Source organism: Pteropus vampyrus, unplaced genomic scaffold, assembly GCF_000151845.1.
Source record: "Pteropus vampyrus isolate Shadow unplaced genomic scaffold, Pvam_2.0 Scaffold244, whole genome shotgun sequence".
Taxonomy (NCBI): domain Eukaryota; kingdom Metazoa; phylum Chordata; class Mammalia; order Chiroptera; family Pteropodidae; genus Pteropus; species Pteropus vampyrus.
Genome location: NW_011889025.1, coordinates 996131 through 1014079, shown reverse-complemented (window position 1 = coordinate 1014079; position 17949 = coordinate 996131). Strand labels below are relative to the sequence as shown.

The window sequence follows — 17949 nt, the reverse complement described above, 5'->3', positions numbered from 1 at the left end:
TTTTGTCAAGCCCTATAGTTGACTGTTTCACTAAGAAGAGCTCCATCTCTGTCAGGTATGTGCCACCCACACCTGTTCAATGATAAGTCTCCTTAAAGAAAGAACAGAAGCAGAATAAGAGCTGAGCAGTCTTGAGTTGCCTTTGCTCCTTTGTACACTATATATTGGTCATTTTGCTTTCTCTTGATTTTCCTTCCCAGGCCTTCTCAGAGTTTCATGTGCACACCAATCCCTAGAAGATTTTGTTAAAATGCAGGTTCTCTCATTCTATGGGTCTGAGATGGGGCCCAAGATTCTGAATTTCTAACAAATACCCAGGGGAGGCCAATTCGGCTGGCCTGTGGACTACTTTTTGAGTTACAAGGACTCAGGGTGCGGTGAGGAAGATGGCATGGTGTAGTGGAAAGAGAACGGGCTTTGAAAACAGAATCCTGGGTCCTATTTTGCAACATTGCCATTCACTAGTTGAGTGCCTTTGGGTGGACTGCTTAATATCTTTATGTGTGTCTCAGTTTACTTCTCTATATAAATGAGATCACATACATTTCAAGGCTGCCTGTGAGAATTAACTGAGAAGAGGGAAGTAATGATTCTAGCACATTTCTGGGCACATATGTAGGCCCTCAATACATGGTAGCTGTTATTATGAGTGTCTGACTGTGCCCCACCATTCTCTTTTATGAATACTAATATTTCACATTTGCCTATGCCACACCTGGTGTGTACAGTATTGTAACCTACTGTTATGGACTGCATGTTTGTGTCCCTAACAAATTCATATGTTGAAGCCCTAACCCCTATTACGAAGGTATTTGGAGGTGGAGCCTTTCGGAGATAAGTAGGTTTAGATGAGGTCATAAGGGTGGAGCCCATACAATGGAATTAAAACTCTTATAAGAAGAAACGCCAGAAAGTTTGAGGGCATTCTCCCTGCCATATGAGGACACAATAAGAAGGCAGCCATTTATAAGCTGGGAAGAAGGCCCTCACCAGAACTCAACCATGCTGACACCTTGATCTTGGATTTCCAGCCTCCAGAATTGTGAGAAGTAAACTTACATTGTTTAAGCACTCAGTCTATGGTTTTGTTGTGGCAGTCCAAGCTGACTAATACACCTAAACTTAGCATACCAGCTATTCAATAAATATTTATTGAGCCCCTACTGTATGTCAGCCCTGAAGTATTATATTTCCCTCTAGTTCTCTCATGGCAAAGCAGTATCACTGTATTTGAACGGAAACTCTATTAGTTTTGACTGCTCTTCTTAATATACTTATGATTCCATATTTTAATTTGAATGCAGACGACTTAGCACCCCTGAAGCATCACATGCCTCCCTTGGAAAGAAGTGAAATTTTCTCTTCCTAAGTAATTCCAAGCTCAGAATGACCAAGTATTTCCACATCAAACAACCTCTACTATCCTCATTTCCCTGACAACATTTATTAAAGGTTACTAAAGAACCCTCCTCAACCTGATAAGGGCATCTGTGAAAAATGCACAGCTGAAATCATACTTGAAGATGAAAGACTGCATGATTCCCCCTAATATGAGGAATAAGCCAAGGATGTCCACTTTTACCACTTCTATTCAACACTCTACTGGAGGTTCTAGCCATGGCAATTGGGCAAGAAAAAAGTATGACACATACAGATTGAAAAGAAGTAAAACTATCTTTATTTGTAGAAGACATGATCTTATCTGTAGGAAATCTGAAAAAAGTCCACATCGAAAAAAGAAAAGAAAAGAAAAGAAAACTAGCAGTAATAAATGAGTTTTGAAAGGTTGCAGGGTATAAAATCAATACAGAAAAATTAAATGCATTTCTACAGAGTAGCATGAGCAATATGAAAATGAAATTAAGAAAACAGTTCCATTTGCAATACCACCAAAAAGAATAAAATACACAGAAATAAATTTAACAAGTGTAATACCTATACTCCAAAACGACAAAACATCATTGAAAAATTCAAGATCTAAATAAATAGAGATCCTGTGTTTATGGATTGGAAGACTTAATATTGTTAAGATGGCAATATTCCTTAAATTGATGTATAGTCAATGCAGCTCTATCAAAATCCCAGCTGGCTGCTTTGCAGAAATTGACAAAATTATCCTGGAATTCATATGGAAAGACAAAAGTCCCAGAATTGTCAAAACGATCTTGAAAAAGAAGAACAAATTTAGAGGACTCAACTTCTCAGTTTCAAAACTTTCCATAGAGCTACAATAATCAAGACAATGTGGTCCTGGAATAAGGATAAACATATACATCAATGGAATAGAATTACTAATCCAGAAATAAACCCTTACATTTATTTTGATTGATTTTGACAAAGGTGCCAAGATATTTCAACAGAGAAGAGTCTTTTCAACAAATGGTACTGGGACAACTGACTATCCATGTGCAAAAGAATGAATTTGGACCCCTTCCTTACACTTTGTATAAAAAATTACTTGAAATAAATCATAGAGTTAAATGCGAGTGCCAACATTATGAAACTTTTAGGAGAAAACATAATCATAAAACTTTGTGACCTTGGATTAGGCAATAGTTTCTTACATATGACACCAAAAGCACAAGCAGCCAACAAAAATTAGAGATTAGAATTCATCAATATTTAAAGACTTTGCGCTTCAAATGCAAAGACAACCCCCAGAATGGGAGAAAATATTTAAAATCATATATCTGATAAGTGTCTAGTGTCAAAAACAAATAAGAACTCTCACAACTAAACAATTAAAAACAATCCAATAAAAAATAGGAAAAGATTTGAAAAGATGTTTCCCCAAAGAAGACACGTGAATGGCTAATAAATACATGGAACAGTATCCAACATCATTAGTCATCAGGAAATACAATCAAAACCACAATGAGTTAGTACTATACACACCTACTATGATGGTTATAATAAATAGGTAATAAAAAATGTCAGTAAGGATGCAGAGAAACTGGAATCCTTATACGCTACTGGTGGAAATATAAAATGGTAGAGTCACTTTGTAAAGCAGTCTAGCAGTTCCTCAGAAGGTTAAACATGGAGTTATCATATGACCTAGCAATGCCACTTCTAGGTATCTACCCAAAAGCAGACAGTCAAACAGGTTTATACGAATGTTCATAGCAACAATATCCACAATTGCCAAAAGGTGGAAACAACCCAAATGTCTATCAGTGGATAAGTGGATACACAGAATGTGATATATCTCTGAAAAATAATATAAACGGAACCATTTCAGAGTCAGAGCTTCCATCCCAGAGGAACTGCGTAGCACATCTTATTCCTCAAACCTTTGAAACGTTAAAAAGGGGACAAAATAGTCTTTGGACTGGGCCTAAAGCGGCACTGTATTCCAAACAGCTGTTTACAAAGATAACAGACATCATGACTATGGGACTGAAAATTAAAGTCATTCTTTAGAATTAGCAACACTATGTTAGTTTATCTGCACCTACAGAAATTCCTTCCTTCTATTCCTGTAATACTTCCCCTTCCCTTTCTCACAAACACTCATTGCCTTCACCTCCTAATCTGAACACTATTCAGGTTTCTGTCTGAATCATTGCTTCTTAAATAAATATTCTTTAAATTTCAAATAAATGCTGCTCCTCACTTTGGCTTTTTATTTTTAGGCTAACAAATACAAAAAAATCATTCAGCCATTAAAAGGAGTGAAGTACTGACAAGTGCAGCAACATGGATGAACTTAAACACTTCATGCTAAGAGAAAAAGTCTGTTAGAGAAGACCACATATTATATGATTCCATTTATCTGAAATGTCCAGAATAGTTAACTACATAGTGACAGAAAGTAGATTAGTGGTTGTCAGGGCTGGAGTCGAGAATAGGGAGACATTGCTAATGGAAACAACACTTCTTTGGGGGATAATGAAAATACTCTAAAATTAAATAGTGGTGACGGTTGTACAACTCTGAATACACTAAAAAACACTCAATTGTACATTTTAAAAGGATAAAGTTATGATATATAAATAATATCTGCATTACCGCCCCCCCCTCAAAATAATGACTGAAAGGAGAACAAGGCAAGTACTCCTTTGTGTAGTGCTTTTTAAATATTTTTCAAAGCTCTTTGCTATCTCTTATTATCTTTTGTTATCTGTTATATTCTGTTTATGACCTGTGAGGTAGAGAGAGCAGATATAACTTATCCCAGTGGATGAATGGGGAAACTACTGCTTGATGAGGTAAAGTTAACTGTTCAAAGCTCCAAGTCAGTGGCAGAGTGGGACTGGAAAAGAGTGCACAGCAGAGCCACCCTGGCTGCACACAGGAATTGCCCGGATTGCTTTCTTAAAATGGGTATGTTTTGAAATCAATTTTGGTGATTCTAGTCATGCAGCCAGGGTTGAGAACGACCTGTCCACAGACTGAAGAGAATAAAATCACCCACTAGATAAGGCTTTTTTTTTTTTTTATTGCATAAAGAAATACTGCTTGGAGTAGTGGCTCAAGTTTGGGGCAAAAGTATAGGTTACAACGGCCAGAGGCTGTTCCTTCTTATCACTTTAGGAAAACAGAACTAAGACAAAAACCAAGCAAGCTCTGGAGGCAAAAGGGCTGCTGCCCTGACACTTTCATTCGCTACTTCCATTCCTCCCATGGGCTCAGGGGCTTTTGCCTCAAGACAAACCCAAAGTCCAGGACATTTTATTCAAATAGGAAGAAAAACCAGAAGTGGCCTAAGTCAGGAGGGAGGAAAGAAGGTTGGCCAGTTCCCTAATCAAGAAGGCTGTCTTGGAAACATACAAAAAACAAAGGTTCCATTAGTCAATGTGGAAAAGAAAGCCTGCCAGGGAATTTTAATCTCCCTCAGCAAGGCTTAAGGCTTATTCAGAAACAAAGCCCCCTTCACTTCATTATCACCTAACAGCTCAGGGAGCCAGGTGGGGCCAAAGTTCCGAAGACTAACATCAAAAAGCACACACCAATAGGAACCCCCCTAAATTTCTAAGATAATATTAGGAACAGTAATAACACCGATGGCATCTGACACTTATTAAGTACTTACTATGTGCCAGACACTGGGCTCAGTGCTTATCACACATTATTTCCATTCATCTGAGCACTGTTTTACAGATACGAAAATGAGATCACAGAGGTTAAGTAATTTACTCAAGGTCACAGGGCTAAAGGTAGAGGAGCCACAGACAAGCTGGGTCCAGAGTCCCTACTTTTGATACTAACTCTTAACATCTATGCAGAAACAAAAAGACTGAGAATGCACAGCAAACAATGCAAACAGCTATTATTGCTCAATGATTTCTATTTTATTCTTGTATTTTTCTGTTTTCTATTCTTTCCATTTTAAATATATGTGACTTCTGTAAAGAAAACATTTACACATTTGTAAAGACAAAGGCACAAAAGCCTCGTGCTTTTTGTTGTTTTTTTTTTAATGTATTGAGAAATAACCACACTCGCATTGATGACTTTTACTTTTTTATCTATACTTTTCTGCATTTCACAAATTTTCAACAGTAAGTATGTCTTTTGCTGTAATCAGGAAAACATTATTTTAAGTGATTTAAAAAATAATTTGTCTGGAAAAAAATATCATCTATCATCCCTCTCTCTTCACACCCAAGATCTCAGGTATGTGAGAGGGATCCTTGGAATTCCTCTGAGCAATACAGAGGTTCAAGTTGGTTGACTAACTCATTTATTCTACCTGTGTATGCTACCATGTCCTAGGTGTGAGGCCCTGCAGGGGACAGATACCACAAAAGACACATCCTTGCCCACAGACAATATTTATGATGCAGTGCTGGGAATCTGGGGACAGGATGAATATATAGTCTGATCAAACTATGGAATGCTAAGCAGCTATTACAAAAGAATGAGTTATGTCCATACCCGTAAAGATTACTGATTATCTCCTGTTATGTTAAAGGAAAATATACTAGAGTACTGTTTATAGTGTAATGCCAATTGTTTAGGGAACCTAAACCAAAACAAACCAACAATCCTAGAAATGAAACTCTTTATCTACACTTATGAGCAAAATAAAAATATAGAAAGACACGCAAGCCTTTAACACAACTTACTCCTAGGGGGAATAAGATTAAAGGTTGATGGGGCAAGATAAATAGCTTTCTCTTTATACTCCTCTGCCTCTCATTGAATGTTTTTCCAATGAGCATGCATTATTTTTGTTTTAAAAAATCCTAAAAGTATTATCAGTCTCCTGAATCTCTAATGAATATTATATAAAACTTATCGCAAAAGGTTGATCTGGCTTAATACCTGAAAATCAATCTAAACAAGAAAGAGGAAGAAGGAAAACCACGAGCTTTGGTATCAGGATGACGAAAGTTCTCAGACCAGTTCTGTTGATTCCTGTGTGTCCCTGTACAAGTTACTTAAACTTTCTAAGTCTCATTCTGTAAAATGGAGATGCTAATACCTACTTTACAGGGCTTTGTGGGGATCAAAGACGAATAATGAATATCTAACAATGACAGAGGGCCTCCTATTTGCCAGGTGCTACGCTATGTGCTTTACAAATATTAACTAAGTTAATCCTCAGAACTGCCTTAAAGAGGTAGGCACAATTTCACCTCCATTTTATAGATGAGAGAACTGAGGCCCACAGAAGTTAACTTACCCAAGTTCCCTCCTCTGCATCTCTTTCTCTCCCTCTCCTTCTCCCTCTCTCTCCCTCTCTCCCTCTGGAATTCATGATTCTCCATCTTGCTCTTCAGAATTTCAATGATGAGTTAGTTTACCGTGTCCTACCTCCATGCCTCTGGACATGGTCTTCCCTTAACTTGAAGCGTCTCCTTCCTCTGCAGTTTGCTTGCACATTCTAATCATCTTTCAAGGCTCAGTTCAGGCTTATTTCTCCATGAAGCCTTTCTGGACCTCTTAATAATCACTCTAGGAGGTAGCACGGTAGAGTGCAAAGTGCACAACACAGGTTTAGCCTGAGCACCTACAAACCATGTAACTCTGAACAAGTCCTTTAACCAGTTTGAACCTGTTTCCTCATATGTTAAATAGAGTCCTTGTGAGAAATAAATATAACATATATACATTACCTGGCATATAGTGGGTACTCTATAAATGCTAATATTAATTCCCTTCCCATTTCTTAGAACTCTGGAACAATTGCAATTTAGCAATTATCCTGAATTGCCTTGTGATTTTCCTTTTTCACAATTCTGGCTCTAGTATCGCCATAACTTTTTAGGCATTTATGCCTTCTATTTCTAACTGCAAGTTTCCTGAAGGTCAGGAATGTACCCTGGCTATTTCTGCATCCCCTGCAGCATATAGTATAATATTTGACAGAGAAAAGGGCTCAATAAAAACCTGTGTAGTGACTAGTGTGATCATGCTGGATTCAAGGAGAATATAAGACCCTCAGAGATCAATCTTAAAATAAAGGTAGTAACTAGACATATTCTAAGGTAGTCCTTATAATTTGGTTTCAACCAGGAACCCCATTTACTTCTCAACCCTCCATTATCCTCACACACTGCATTCATCTGATCAGAAATGCACTGGCCTTTATAGGTTAAAGCACAATTTTCCCCAAATCAATTATTCAGAAAGCTAAGGACTGTTTTTTTGTTTGTTTGTTTTTGCTATGGATTATTTTGAAACCAAGCTCTTTATGTTTTAAGTACCCTCAGGAAAGCAAAAGGGCAGTGTGTTCCTAGTTCAGGCCCCAAATCCAAACTATAACTTTTTTAAATAGCTCAATTTGCCAGTCATAGAAATAACTTTTCTAGATCAATTAGCACATTTCAATGTGCTTATTAGAAAAGAGTGAGATTCTCAAGCATATTTGCATTGGTGACAGCAAAGTTTCCCAAGCAATACACATGGGTACCAGGTGTGCCAGCGACTAAGCTGTATCCCGAAAACACTGAGGTGATTGCGGGTGGTAGATAGTTACCCCAATAATGAAGAAAATCATTACTAACTTCTTCCACTGAATCTGAAAGTTCAAAACATTCAAAAGAGCCACATAACAGAGAAAAAGTACTGGGCAGAAGAGGATGGGTGGTAAAGGAGGGGAAAAAGAACTTACATAAGAGATCAACATGGATACACAAAAATAGAAAATTTTGATAATGAGATAACAACATACTTGAGGCTTTGGGCCTTTCAGAAGAAAGGAGCTTGATGAAATAAAAATCATTATCATTCTTCTTATTATTATTCTAGAAGACAAATGGCTACAAACACAACTATAGGCCAGGCTAGAGTCTTTGGTCTGGGAAGTGGGCTGATATAGTGTCTTTAAGTTTCTTTTCTGTTTCCAATCTCCCTTGCTCAGAACACTGCATTCAGAAGAAACTCTCATGGGCCTTAGAAGGCAAAAGGCACAAAGCTAGGGGATGCGGCTTGGGCATAGTGCCTCATTCTGAGGGCCAAATAAGATTAGTAATTGAAAAGCTAATATGTAATCAGGTTCCACAGGCATCATAGTTAGCTTCTACCTCTTGGCTTTCACTTTCCAGAAGGTAGTTTAGCCTGGAATAGATGATATTCTTTACAAAGTCACAGGAATAGATAAGGAATCTGGTATCACCATCAAGCCAAAAAGCTACTGGCTATAACAAGGAGCTTACAAACAAGGCAGCACATATATTTCCAAGACCTGGACTATTGTCAGCTTGGGAGGGGGTAATCTTAACATGAGATCCATGGATGGGCTTGTAGGGAGAGGGGTGGGAGGTGGCAGTCTGTGTGTCCCTAGTAAAATTGTAAGCAAAATTATGTTTCTGTATTTTTTTAGAAATAGCTGCTATGATTCTCTTCAGCTTCTTAAAGAAGACTATGACCTAACTCTTAGATGGAGGGAGGCTAAGAAGCATCTCCAGCACCTTGACTCACTAGCATTCAAACTCCCCCAAAATTTCAGTCAGACAACACAGAAAGAGCTGTGAAGTCTGTGTCAGGAGACCTGGGTTCTAGAGGCACCCATATTGGCATCTTAAGCAAGTCATTTTATCTTCCTAAATTCCCCCTCTAGAAGTTAAAATTAGACCAGACAAGCTTTCAGCTCTCTACTAATCTAATAATCAACAGTTCCATAATGGATTTCTCCTCTTTCCCTTTAAGAAGCAAAAGAAAAATTGCCCTGCAATATTTCATCTGAAGCCAAAAAGAGACCTTCTCCAGAATTCTTGCTGCAAAGAGCACTTACTTGTAACATAGGCCATTGTAATACACGTTCCTTCTTCTAAGGTGTCAGCTTCGAAGATGGTGAACCAGGAAGAACTGAGACCTGGGCATTCTCTAGCTGGTCTGCAAACCCTGGTGCCAATGAGTCACAGGACAGAGTACAGCACATGGAAATTCACTGATGACCCCCAATCCTTTAGCTGACTATGCCAACTTCCTACAATCCTCTCTCTGTCTTTATATATGTGAGTGTATGTTCGTCTGTGTTACTGGCATACACACTAATTAGTTCATTTTATTTTCCTTGCTTCCTCATTACTGCTAATGAGCAAAAAAAAAAAAAAAGGTTTAAAAATATAAAGGGCCAAGAAGGAAGGGCAAAAGAAAAATCAAAAGCTGGCTTCCTGCCTAATTGGATCATCAGGCTTAAGAAGGAGTTGCCTATCTGCCTATGTCTCATTTTAAGTCAATCTGAGCTCAACTAAGGACTTGCAAAATAAAAGTCCTTAAGGCCAGCTGTAGCCCAGGAGGGGTCCCAACCATTTAAAATAACCAGACCAAAGCTAACTGGCATGACACATGCCCACCACTGTAAGGTTTCTCAGCTTCATTTTAGAAAAAGAGCACCAAGATTATTTATCAGAGTGACTGGAATCACTAGTTAAGAGAAAGCTCATCAGAGAAATTTCAGTGTTAAGGAACGTTACTTGAACATTCTTGATAAGCTGGTTGGCTATAGCATGACATTTATTTGGAACGTATTATGTGTTATAATAAATATAATAGCAAATCTGCCATGACACAGAAGAAAAGGAGAGGGAAAAGGGATGGAAGGGAGTGGACTGAAGGAGGGAGGGAAGAAAGAGAAAGAGGGGAGGAGAGAGAAACATTGTCCTCTGAATATCGTAGTAAAGCTGTTAAGGGCTGACTTGTGTCTTCCCACTCCCCAGCCCCCAATTTAATATGTTGAAGCCATAATCCCTGATACCTAGAATGTGACTATTTGGAGATAGGGTCTTTAAAGAGGTAATTAAGTTCAAATGAGGCCATGGGGGTGGACCCTAATCCAATCTGACAGACATAAGTAGAGTAAATTTGAACACACATAGACGCCAGAAATATATGTACACAGAGAAAAGACCATATGAAGAGGCAGCAAGAGGGTGGCAATCTGCAAACCAAGGACAGAGGCTACAGAAGATCCAATCCTGCTGGCACCTTGATCTTGGGGATAATAACACTACCTTGCCTCATAAGCGTATTGTGAGGATTAAATAAATTAGTCCATGGAAAGCACTTAGAACAGTACCAGGCACATAGTAAGCACTAGCTGCTGTTGCCACTGGTGCTGATGTCAAAAGGGCTAAGAAACATCAGCAGGCCCAGTCAAGTTATACTTTGATTTAATGAAAACTTCACCACCAGCTTTCTGACTTCAGGTATGTGAAATGGACTTTTTGGGACCTTTGCTTTCAAGCTTGCGCAATGGGAATCATCATATCCGTTTGCGCTCAGTGGTTCTGCAAGGACTATTTGGCTTTTTTCGGGGAAAAGGTACCATTAAGAAGGGAGATAAAGGTGACCTGTTTGGAGGAACCACAGCCACCTTGATGATGGCAGAGACTGTTTTGCCAAAGTTGTGAGCTGGAAGCATTCAAAATCAAAATGGGCTAACCGTATGAGCCCAGGGGGAAATTTTACGGTATGCCACTCCTTCCTGGAATTTAATAGGGCTGCTAAAAAATGGAGAAAGAGAAGTATTCTCTCTGCCTGACCTCTCAATCTCCCCAAAAAAATAACAGGGTGACTAGAGAGATCGAATAAGATAGCATTGGATCCACTTCCGTGTCTTAGCACAGTGGTCCCCAACCTTTTTGGCACCAGAGACCAGTACTATGAGAATCTAATGCCTGATGATCTGAGGTGAAGCTTTGCTCACTAGCCCACCGCTCACCTCCTGCGGTGCAGTCTGGTTCCTAACAGGCCACAGATCGGTACCGGTCCATGGACCAGGGGTTGGGGACCCCTGCCTTAGCAGGTTACCTCCACAGGCAGGGAATAACTTTGGCTCCAACACTGTTCCAGATCCCTGAGCCAGTAAGAAATTTGCTTCCTTAGTTTGATTTGTTTGATTAACACCATTCTTCGGTATTATCTCTTATAGTTCTAGACCAAGGGACGAGTTCTGATGCTAGAGTTCACCATGTGAAGTCAAGCAAATCATATAGTATGGGGGAAATGGAGAAGGGAAGGCAAAGATACCTACATTAGCAGCCTGTGCCTGCTAACAGAGGGACACAGAACTTAATATGCCAGGCTTATTATGACTGAGTTGATACAGTTAAGTCCTCACTTAACATCATCGATAGGTTCTGCAACTGTAAGTGGAATGATATATAAAGAAACCAATTTTACCATAAGCTAATTGATATAAACAAGAGTTCAATTCTGACAGCATCTCATGACAAAAAAAAAAAAAAACAGTATTCAAGGACCTGCTTTACTGCCTGCCCTCCTTCACCCTGGTGTTCCCCTCTTTAGGGGGATGCATGGTCTATCTATGAAGTGCTTTGTGCTCTTAGGAAGAAAGAAGCTAGGCCATATAAGACACATGAGGACCCTATTAAAATTCAGATTCTGATGCAGTAGGTCTGAGGTGAGGCCTGAAATTCTACATTTCTAACAAGCAGCACACACTTAATGCTGATTCTCTGACCATACTTTGAGTTACACACTTGGAGTAACTTTGAATTTTGAGCAACTAGGACACTGATTCTCCAAGACTGGTCTGAGGACCTAGGTATCAACCCAGATTCTCTTAATCAAACCTTCTGGGGATGGGGTCTGGCAAGTCTCATTTTAAGCCATTCCCTCAGGTGCTGCTGTGGACATTAATTTTCAGGACCATTGCACATAATCAATGTTTCTCAACTGCAGTTCCGTGTTGGAAGAAACTTTTAAAAATACTATGCCCTAGGTACATCACAGGTCAGGAACTCAGACCATCCAAGGGTAGTACCAGGACATCAGTGTTTTGTTTTGTTTTGTTTTGTTCATCAACTTGTTTTTTAAAGTACCCCTAGGTGAGCCTAGAGCATACGGATGGGTCAAAATTACTGCTTTAGGTGAATTTTAAAAAAAATTCTATTATGTATAATATGCACCTAGAAATGTATGACAATCATAAGGATATACATGACTATTTATGGGGAGGAAGTGACTAAATCCTCAGGAAGAGTAAAATGTAGCTGTGGGTGTAGTATCTGAAGGCATGGGCTCTGCTCCTAACTCTGCCACTTAGAATTTGTGTGACTCCCTGAACGTGTTTCTTCCTCTGTTAACAAGAAGCCATAATATTTGTCCTATTTACCTCACATAACTGTTATTTGAAAAAAAACTTGTAAACTATAAAATGTTATCCAAAGAAGAAGAATTATCATTTTGAGATTTCAAGTACGATCTTAATGCATGAGACAAATTTAAATTATGAAAACAGAAAGCAGAAGAAAGGATTTTACCAGTGATTTCTTTCCTCAAGCTTTTCTTTCTAACATGCCTTGCTAATCCTTCTGTAGTCCCACATGTAGGAATCTGAGGACAGGGCCCTGCCATCCAGCCCTGTAGCTCCTGCTTCCCTCTATGCTGGTTTATCAGTCAGTCTCCTGTCACAGTGGGATTCTACCTGCTAGCCACAGGGGAGCAGTGTGTGGCCCAGACTGCCCTGTGGGTTTAGATGAATGAAGACTAATTCTAATTCTTGCCCAAGGGAGCCCCTGGCAAAGCAGACAGGCTTTGAGGTTCCCCAGAAGATTATGGTGGTCCAATGTGATTGAGCCCACATTACAGCCCCTTAAAAACACCTCGAAGCTTCTGTCTAATGGGTGGGGCTCCCAGACACCCTTCTCTCCACCAAACCTATCCTAGGGCTTCGGTAGGCTTTTTTGGTCTGTCCTGGTTCTGGCCTAAACTGTTATTGCACTCTCAAAGTTCCACAAAATACTTCCACCCCCTTCACACTCCACTGCCGCCAAACAGGGCTGTAACAAACCTCAACAATAAATACATTTGACCCTTGAACAACATGGGGGTTAGCGATGCCGACTCCCGTGCAGTCAAAAATTCACGTGTAACTTTTCACTCTCTCAAAACTTAACTACGAACAGAGTTACTGATAACATAAGCCATTAATTGATACATATTTTATATGTTACATGTATTATATGTTGCATTCTTAAAGATATTATTAAGAAAATCATAAGAGAAAATACATTTACAGTACAATGTATATTTATTGAAAAAACAAATGCATATAATTGGACCTTTATGGTTCAAGCCTGTGTTGTTCAAAGGTAAACTATATAGATATTTTAATACTCACATGGGCACATAAGCTAAGGATGAGGACAAGCACTAGATAAAAACTAGTAAGCAAATGCTGTTCTGTATGTTGCTGGTACGTTTCTAGAAGAGGCTACTTACCAACCGGGTATTTACCACAGGAAACAGCAAGGCCAGAAGAGCTCCATTCAACATGTGCATCTGCAGCCTGGAAAGGAAAAAAGATAAAGTCTAAGTGACACTCAGACTCTGATGGAAAGGCAGACAAAAATGTGTCAGGTTATTCCATGCCATATGGGAGAGCACGTAAACAAGTGGCTCTCTGTGTAAAACAGCACGCTAGTTGGCACACACACATAATAAAAAGCTGCATATTTTGTATTAACTGAAACGTTCTGAAGAGCACCACCACTGCCTAAAGTCCCCCAAACACATCTAGAACACACTTTGGTTACAACACTTCATTACATAATGAGCTCTGAGCTCCCTAAACATCCACTCAGTCTCAATCAATGACTTCAACTCTTCAGCTCAAGGGGCATTAGAAAAGGTGAACTGCAGTGGCTAAGTGACCTATCTCTTATAACATGGCTGCTTATTTACACAGCCATACCCAGTCATTTCCCCCAAACAGCGACCTGGGCATAAATAGGCTAGTACAACCCAGGAAGCCAACTGCAGTGTTTTTGAAAACTCTTCTTCATTTTCTTAGATATGCCTTCAGGGGCTGCTGTGGAAGGTGGGAGAGCAGAAGTGGTAACCTTCCAAGCTTCTTTTGATCTATTTTACATATTGGGCTCTATGACTAAAGAGCAAAAACAAAAAAAAAAAAGGAAGAACAGTAAGGAGAGGGGGAGGAGGAAGGAAGAGGAAGAGAAGAAAGCCACTACATCATCGCCTAGTGACACTGTTTCCCAATATTAGACTTGTTAAAACTTGCACGCTAGAACTCCTTTATAAGGATAACCAGGTCAGAAACAAACTCTACGTGTAAGGGCTCTGAAGATGGATTTAAGCAGCTTTCTTTATCATTAAAGGAAAATGGCCCTTTACTACTAAGAGAGAAGCAAAGAAAGACAGTCTCTCCTCTCTCCTGAAGAAAAGCTGATTTGATGGGTCATGTACAACTACTGCTGAGTCAAGTACAAACACTGCTAAGTCAACATGTCTCGCACACCTCAAGTCTCAGACATAGCATCTCCATGGTGCCAGGATTTCTCCTATGGCCCCCCAAAAGAAAGCAGCCCACACCTTGAGAACCCCTAGGACTTTAGCTCCTCTCTTGGAGCTCATAGACATGTGCACAAGACTATAAGAACTTACAAGACCCAAGGGAACATCACAGAAGCCCCAAGTCTGTTTTTCATTTTTCCCAGTGTATTTCTTACTGCCGCTCTTGTTACCAATGCCATGATGACGGTGATCCTGTGGACTTAATATATTCTAGGCAAGTATCTAATTAATTGCTTCACATAAACTCCCCCGCTTAAATTTTGCAGCAATCTTATGAGCCAGATACATTTATGTTTACTATTTTGTTGATGAGGAAACCAGGTTCAAAGAACCAAAGTGACCTAATCAATGCCACACTTAAGATAGTAGAACCAAGATTCAAATGCAGGTTTACCCAACTTCGGACCCCAAACTCTTATATCCCTCTCACTGTTTTATATCAGAGCCTCCCTCTCACCCTCCCTTGTCCTCAGGTGGAGAATCATAGATGCCTCTTTTTCTTTCATTTTAGCTTTAGGGTCTCTCTACTGACAACTTCATACCCTGCCTTAGGCTTAATCTGCTTTCAGGGGATGACCAAGGAGAGAATGCTATTAGGTCACAGCAGGCCATCACAGTCCTTCAGTTTAACAGGACTGCCTTGATCCATTAAATGGAGAAGGCACACCAATGCAATGACACTCCTACCTCCCTAGACTGGCCAGGTTACCATGCTTTTACAATAGGGTCATTCAAAGAGACACTCCGTGCTCTGAGAAACTGAAAACTCTGGCTGAAGCCTCAGTGCCTAGAGCAGGGGCCACTGACAGCCATTCCAGGTGAAGTAGAGTCTAGCCTAACTCTGTCCCTAGGCCCTCCTATGTGACAGCTACAGCATAAACATTCTGGATAATGCACTCAGCATAAAAGATTGTGGTGACAGGCTTTGCCATTCGCCTTAAAAAAATGCTGGCACTACACAAGGCCAATTAGAAATTAGGGAACCAAAAGTTAAATCTTGAGGATGATGGAATTGATCCCAAGGTCCCATGGAAGGCCAAAGATAAGAAAGAAGAAAGAAAGAAAAGAAAAGAAAGAAAAGAAAGAAAAGAAAAGAAAAGAAGGAAGGAAGGAAGGAAGGAAAGAAAGAAAGAAAAACATCAAAATTCAAAATGATTGATAAACTTCTTAGATAAAGGCAAGCTTTGTTCTGGGTCTTCAAAATTCAGTTTCATAAGCTACATATATGCCAAAGTGTAAAATATACATAAGATATTAAAAGGTCTTGCATATCAATAATTACAAAATATCTAACATGTACTGAGCATTTCTACATGCCAATCACTGGGCTAAGTATTCAAATGCATCATCTCATTTAATCATCACAATTTTATTATAATCATCATCTTCTTCAATTTCATAGCTGAGAAAACCAAAGCACTGAGTGATTAAGTGACTTGTCCAAGATCACAGATAGTAAGTGGCACAGGGAGAAGTCACACTCAGGTCTCGCCAAGTTTCAAGCCTACGTTTTTGTCTCTGTATCTTGCTTTAAATACATAACGTGAACATTGCACATGTTCCGTGTGTGTGTGTGTGTGTTTGCGCACACGCGCACATGTCTATCAAACTGCAGGCCAGGTAGGAAAAGATTCCGAGATGTTGGATGGACAGGGAGGGTCATGCCTAAAGGCAATAGAACCCCTTGCGTGTTGTGTGGCAAAACTATCCCAATTACACAGCTGCACTGCCCTCTAAAGAAAGAGGGCACAGCACATCAGATAAGCAACTGACCCTATTAGAGGCAAATGCTTTTGATTGCACTTTATACTCACCTCCAGCCTGCCACCCAGATTTCTATTGGGTACAGAAAATGGTTAATGGGTCACTAGAAAGTCCTGGGAGAGTTCCTTCATCTGTACAATGGGGACAATAATAGTACTAACTCAAAATATTGTTTTAAGGAATCAATATATATAAAGTGTTAGAAAGGTACATGGGACATAGTAAGACACAAATACATGTTTCTTAAATAAATGAAAAGCTTGCCTAGAAGCCTCAAGGTTAAAAAGAGAAGAAGGAAGGGGAAAAAGGAAATTATGTGAAAAAGCTGAACTGCTTAAAAATTTCAAAGTATGAGAAAGAGGCCCAGAGAAAGTAAAAGGACAGACCGAAGGCCAGAACCTTAACAGATGGATTCCTGTTCAGTTAGTCATACTTATAAACCTTCTTGTTGGCTGAAAGTCTTGGCCATTATCATTGTCACAAATATTTTGTCAGTGTTTCTGTTTTTGGACAGGATATTATACTAAATTATCTTAGTTGGTAACAACCTGGGGCAATATGGCAAGTGTCATGGGTTTGATTCTCCTCCAGGTTAGCTAATTTTATTAAATTTAGTTCCACAAACATTAACCAATACATTACTGTGTATCTAACATTTTTCCTGGTGCCATAGAAAAAAAGGAGATCAGTATAAATAAGACATAGTATTTGCCTTCAAGAAGCTAACAATCTTACCGGGAAGTTAAGAAATTAAATAACTAGAGGAAATGTAGTATAATATAATGGTTAAGAATTTACAGTTCGGAATCAAACCTACATTCAAATCTCAGCTCTACCACTTATTGGCTGTAACTCTGGACAAGTCACTTAAAATATGTATGTGTATCAGTTTCCTCGATCTTAAAACTGGTCAAATAACAGTACCTAGCTGAAATGGTTGTTGAGAGAATTTAATGAGATATGACCACATGAAGTGATCAACATAGTACCTAGGGCTTAGTAAATACTCAATACATGATCGCTATCATTATCCTTAATAAAGCAATGTTAATAAATATCACATTATTATACATATAAACAAATGAAGGTATTAAAAACTTCACAAGATGACTTATATTTCAATTTAGTACTTGATTACTGCCAAGAATCAAAAGATATGGAACGGATGACAAGTTCAATGAGTGTCTTGAAAGGCAAATTCATAGAGAAGAATTCTAAAAGAAAATTATATAATAGTTTGAACTGGACAAAAATTAAAATACAATGTATCAAAATGTGCGAGATGCTTACAACATGAAATTCTTATATTAGTAAAAAAAAAGAATGATATCAAATCAGTAATACAAGCTTCCACCTTAACAGGAAGACCAAAATAAACCCAAAGCAAACAGAAGGAATGAGATAATAATGGGCAGAAATCAATAAAATTAAAAACAAAAACAATAGAGAATA

The 17949-nt window shown here is 39.0% G+C and overlaps 1 protein-coding gene across 7 annotated transcripts in view; it reads right to left on the bottom strand.

Moving 5' to 3' along the window:
* The window catches only part of TMEM164 (transmembrane protein 164), a 187979-nt gene that overhangs the window by 82581 nt on the left and 87449 nt on the right, over positions 1-17949 (bottom strand). For all 7 annotated transcript variants that reach the window (XM_023520004.1, XM_011374331.2, XM_011374335.2 and 4 more), the window contains one exon: positions 13642-13708. In XM_023520004.1, coding sequence (XP_023375772.1) covers positions 13642-13701 — 60 coding nt within the window. In that variant the 5' untranslated portion in view covers positions 13702-13708. The remainder of the gene's footprint in view (positions 1-13641; positions 13709-17949) is intronic.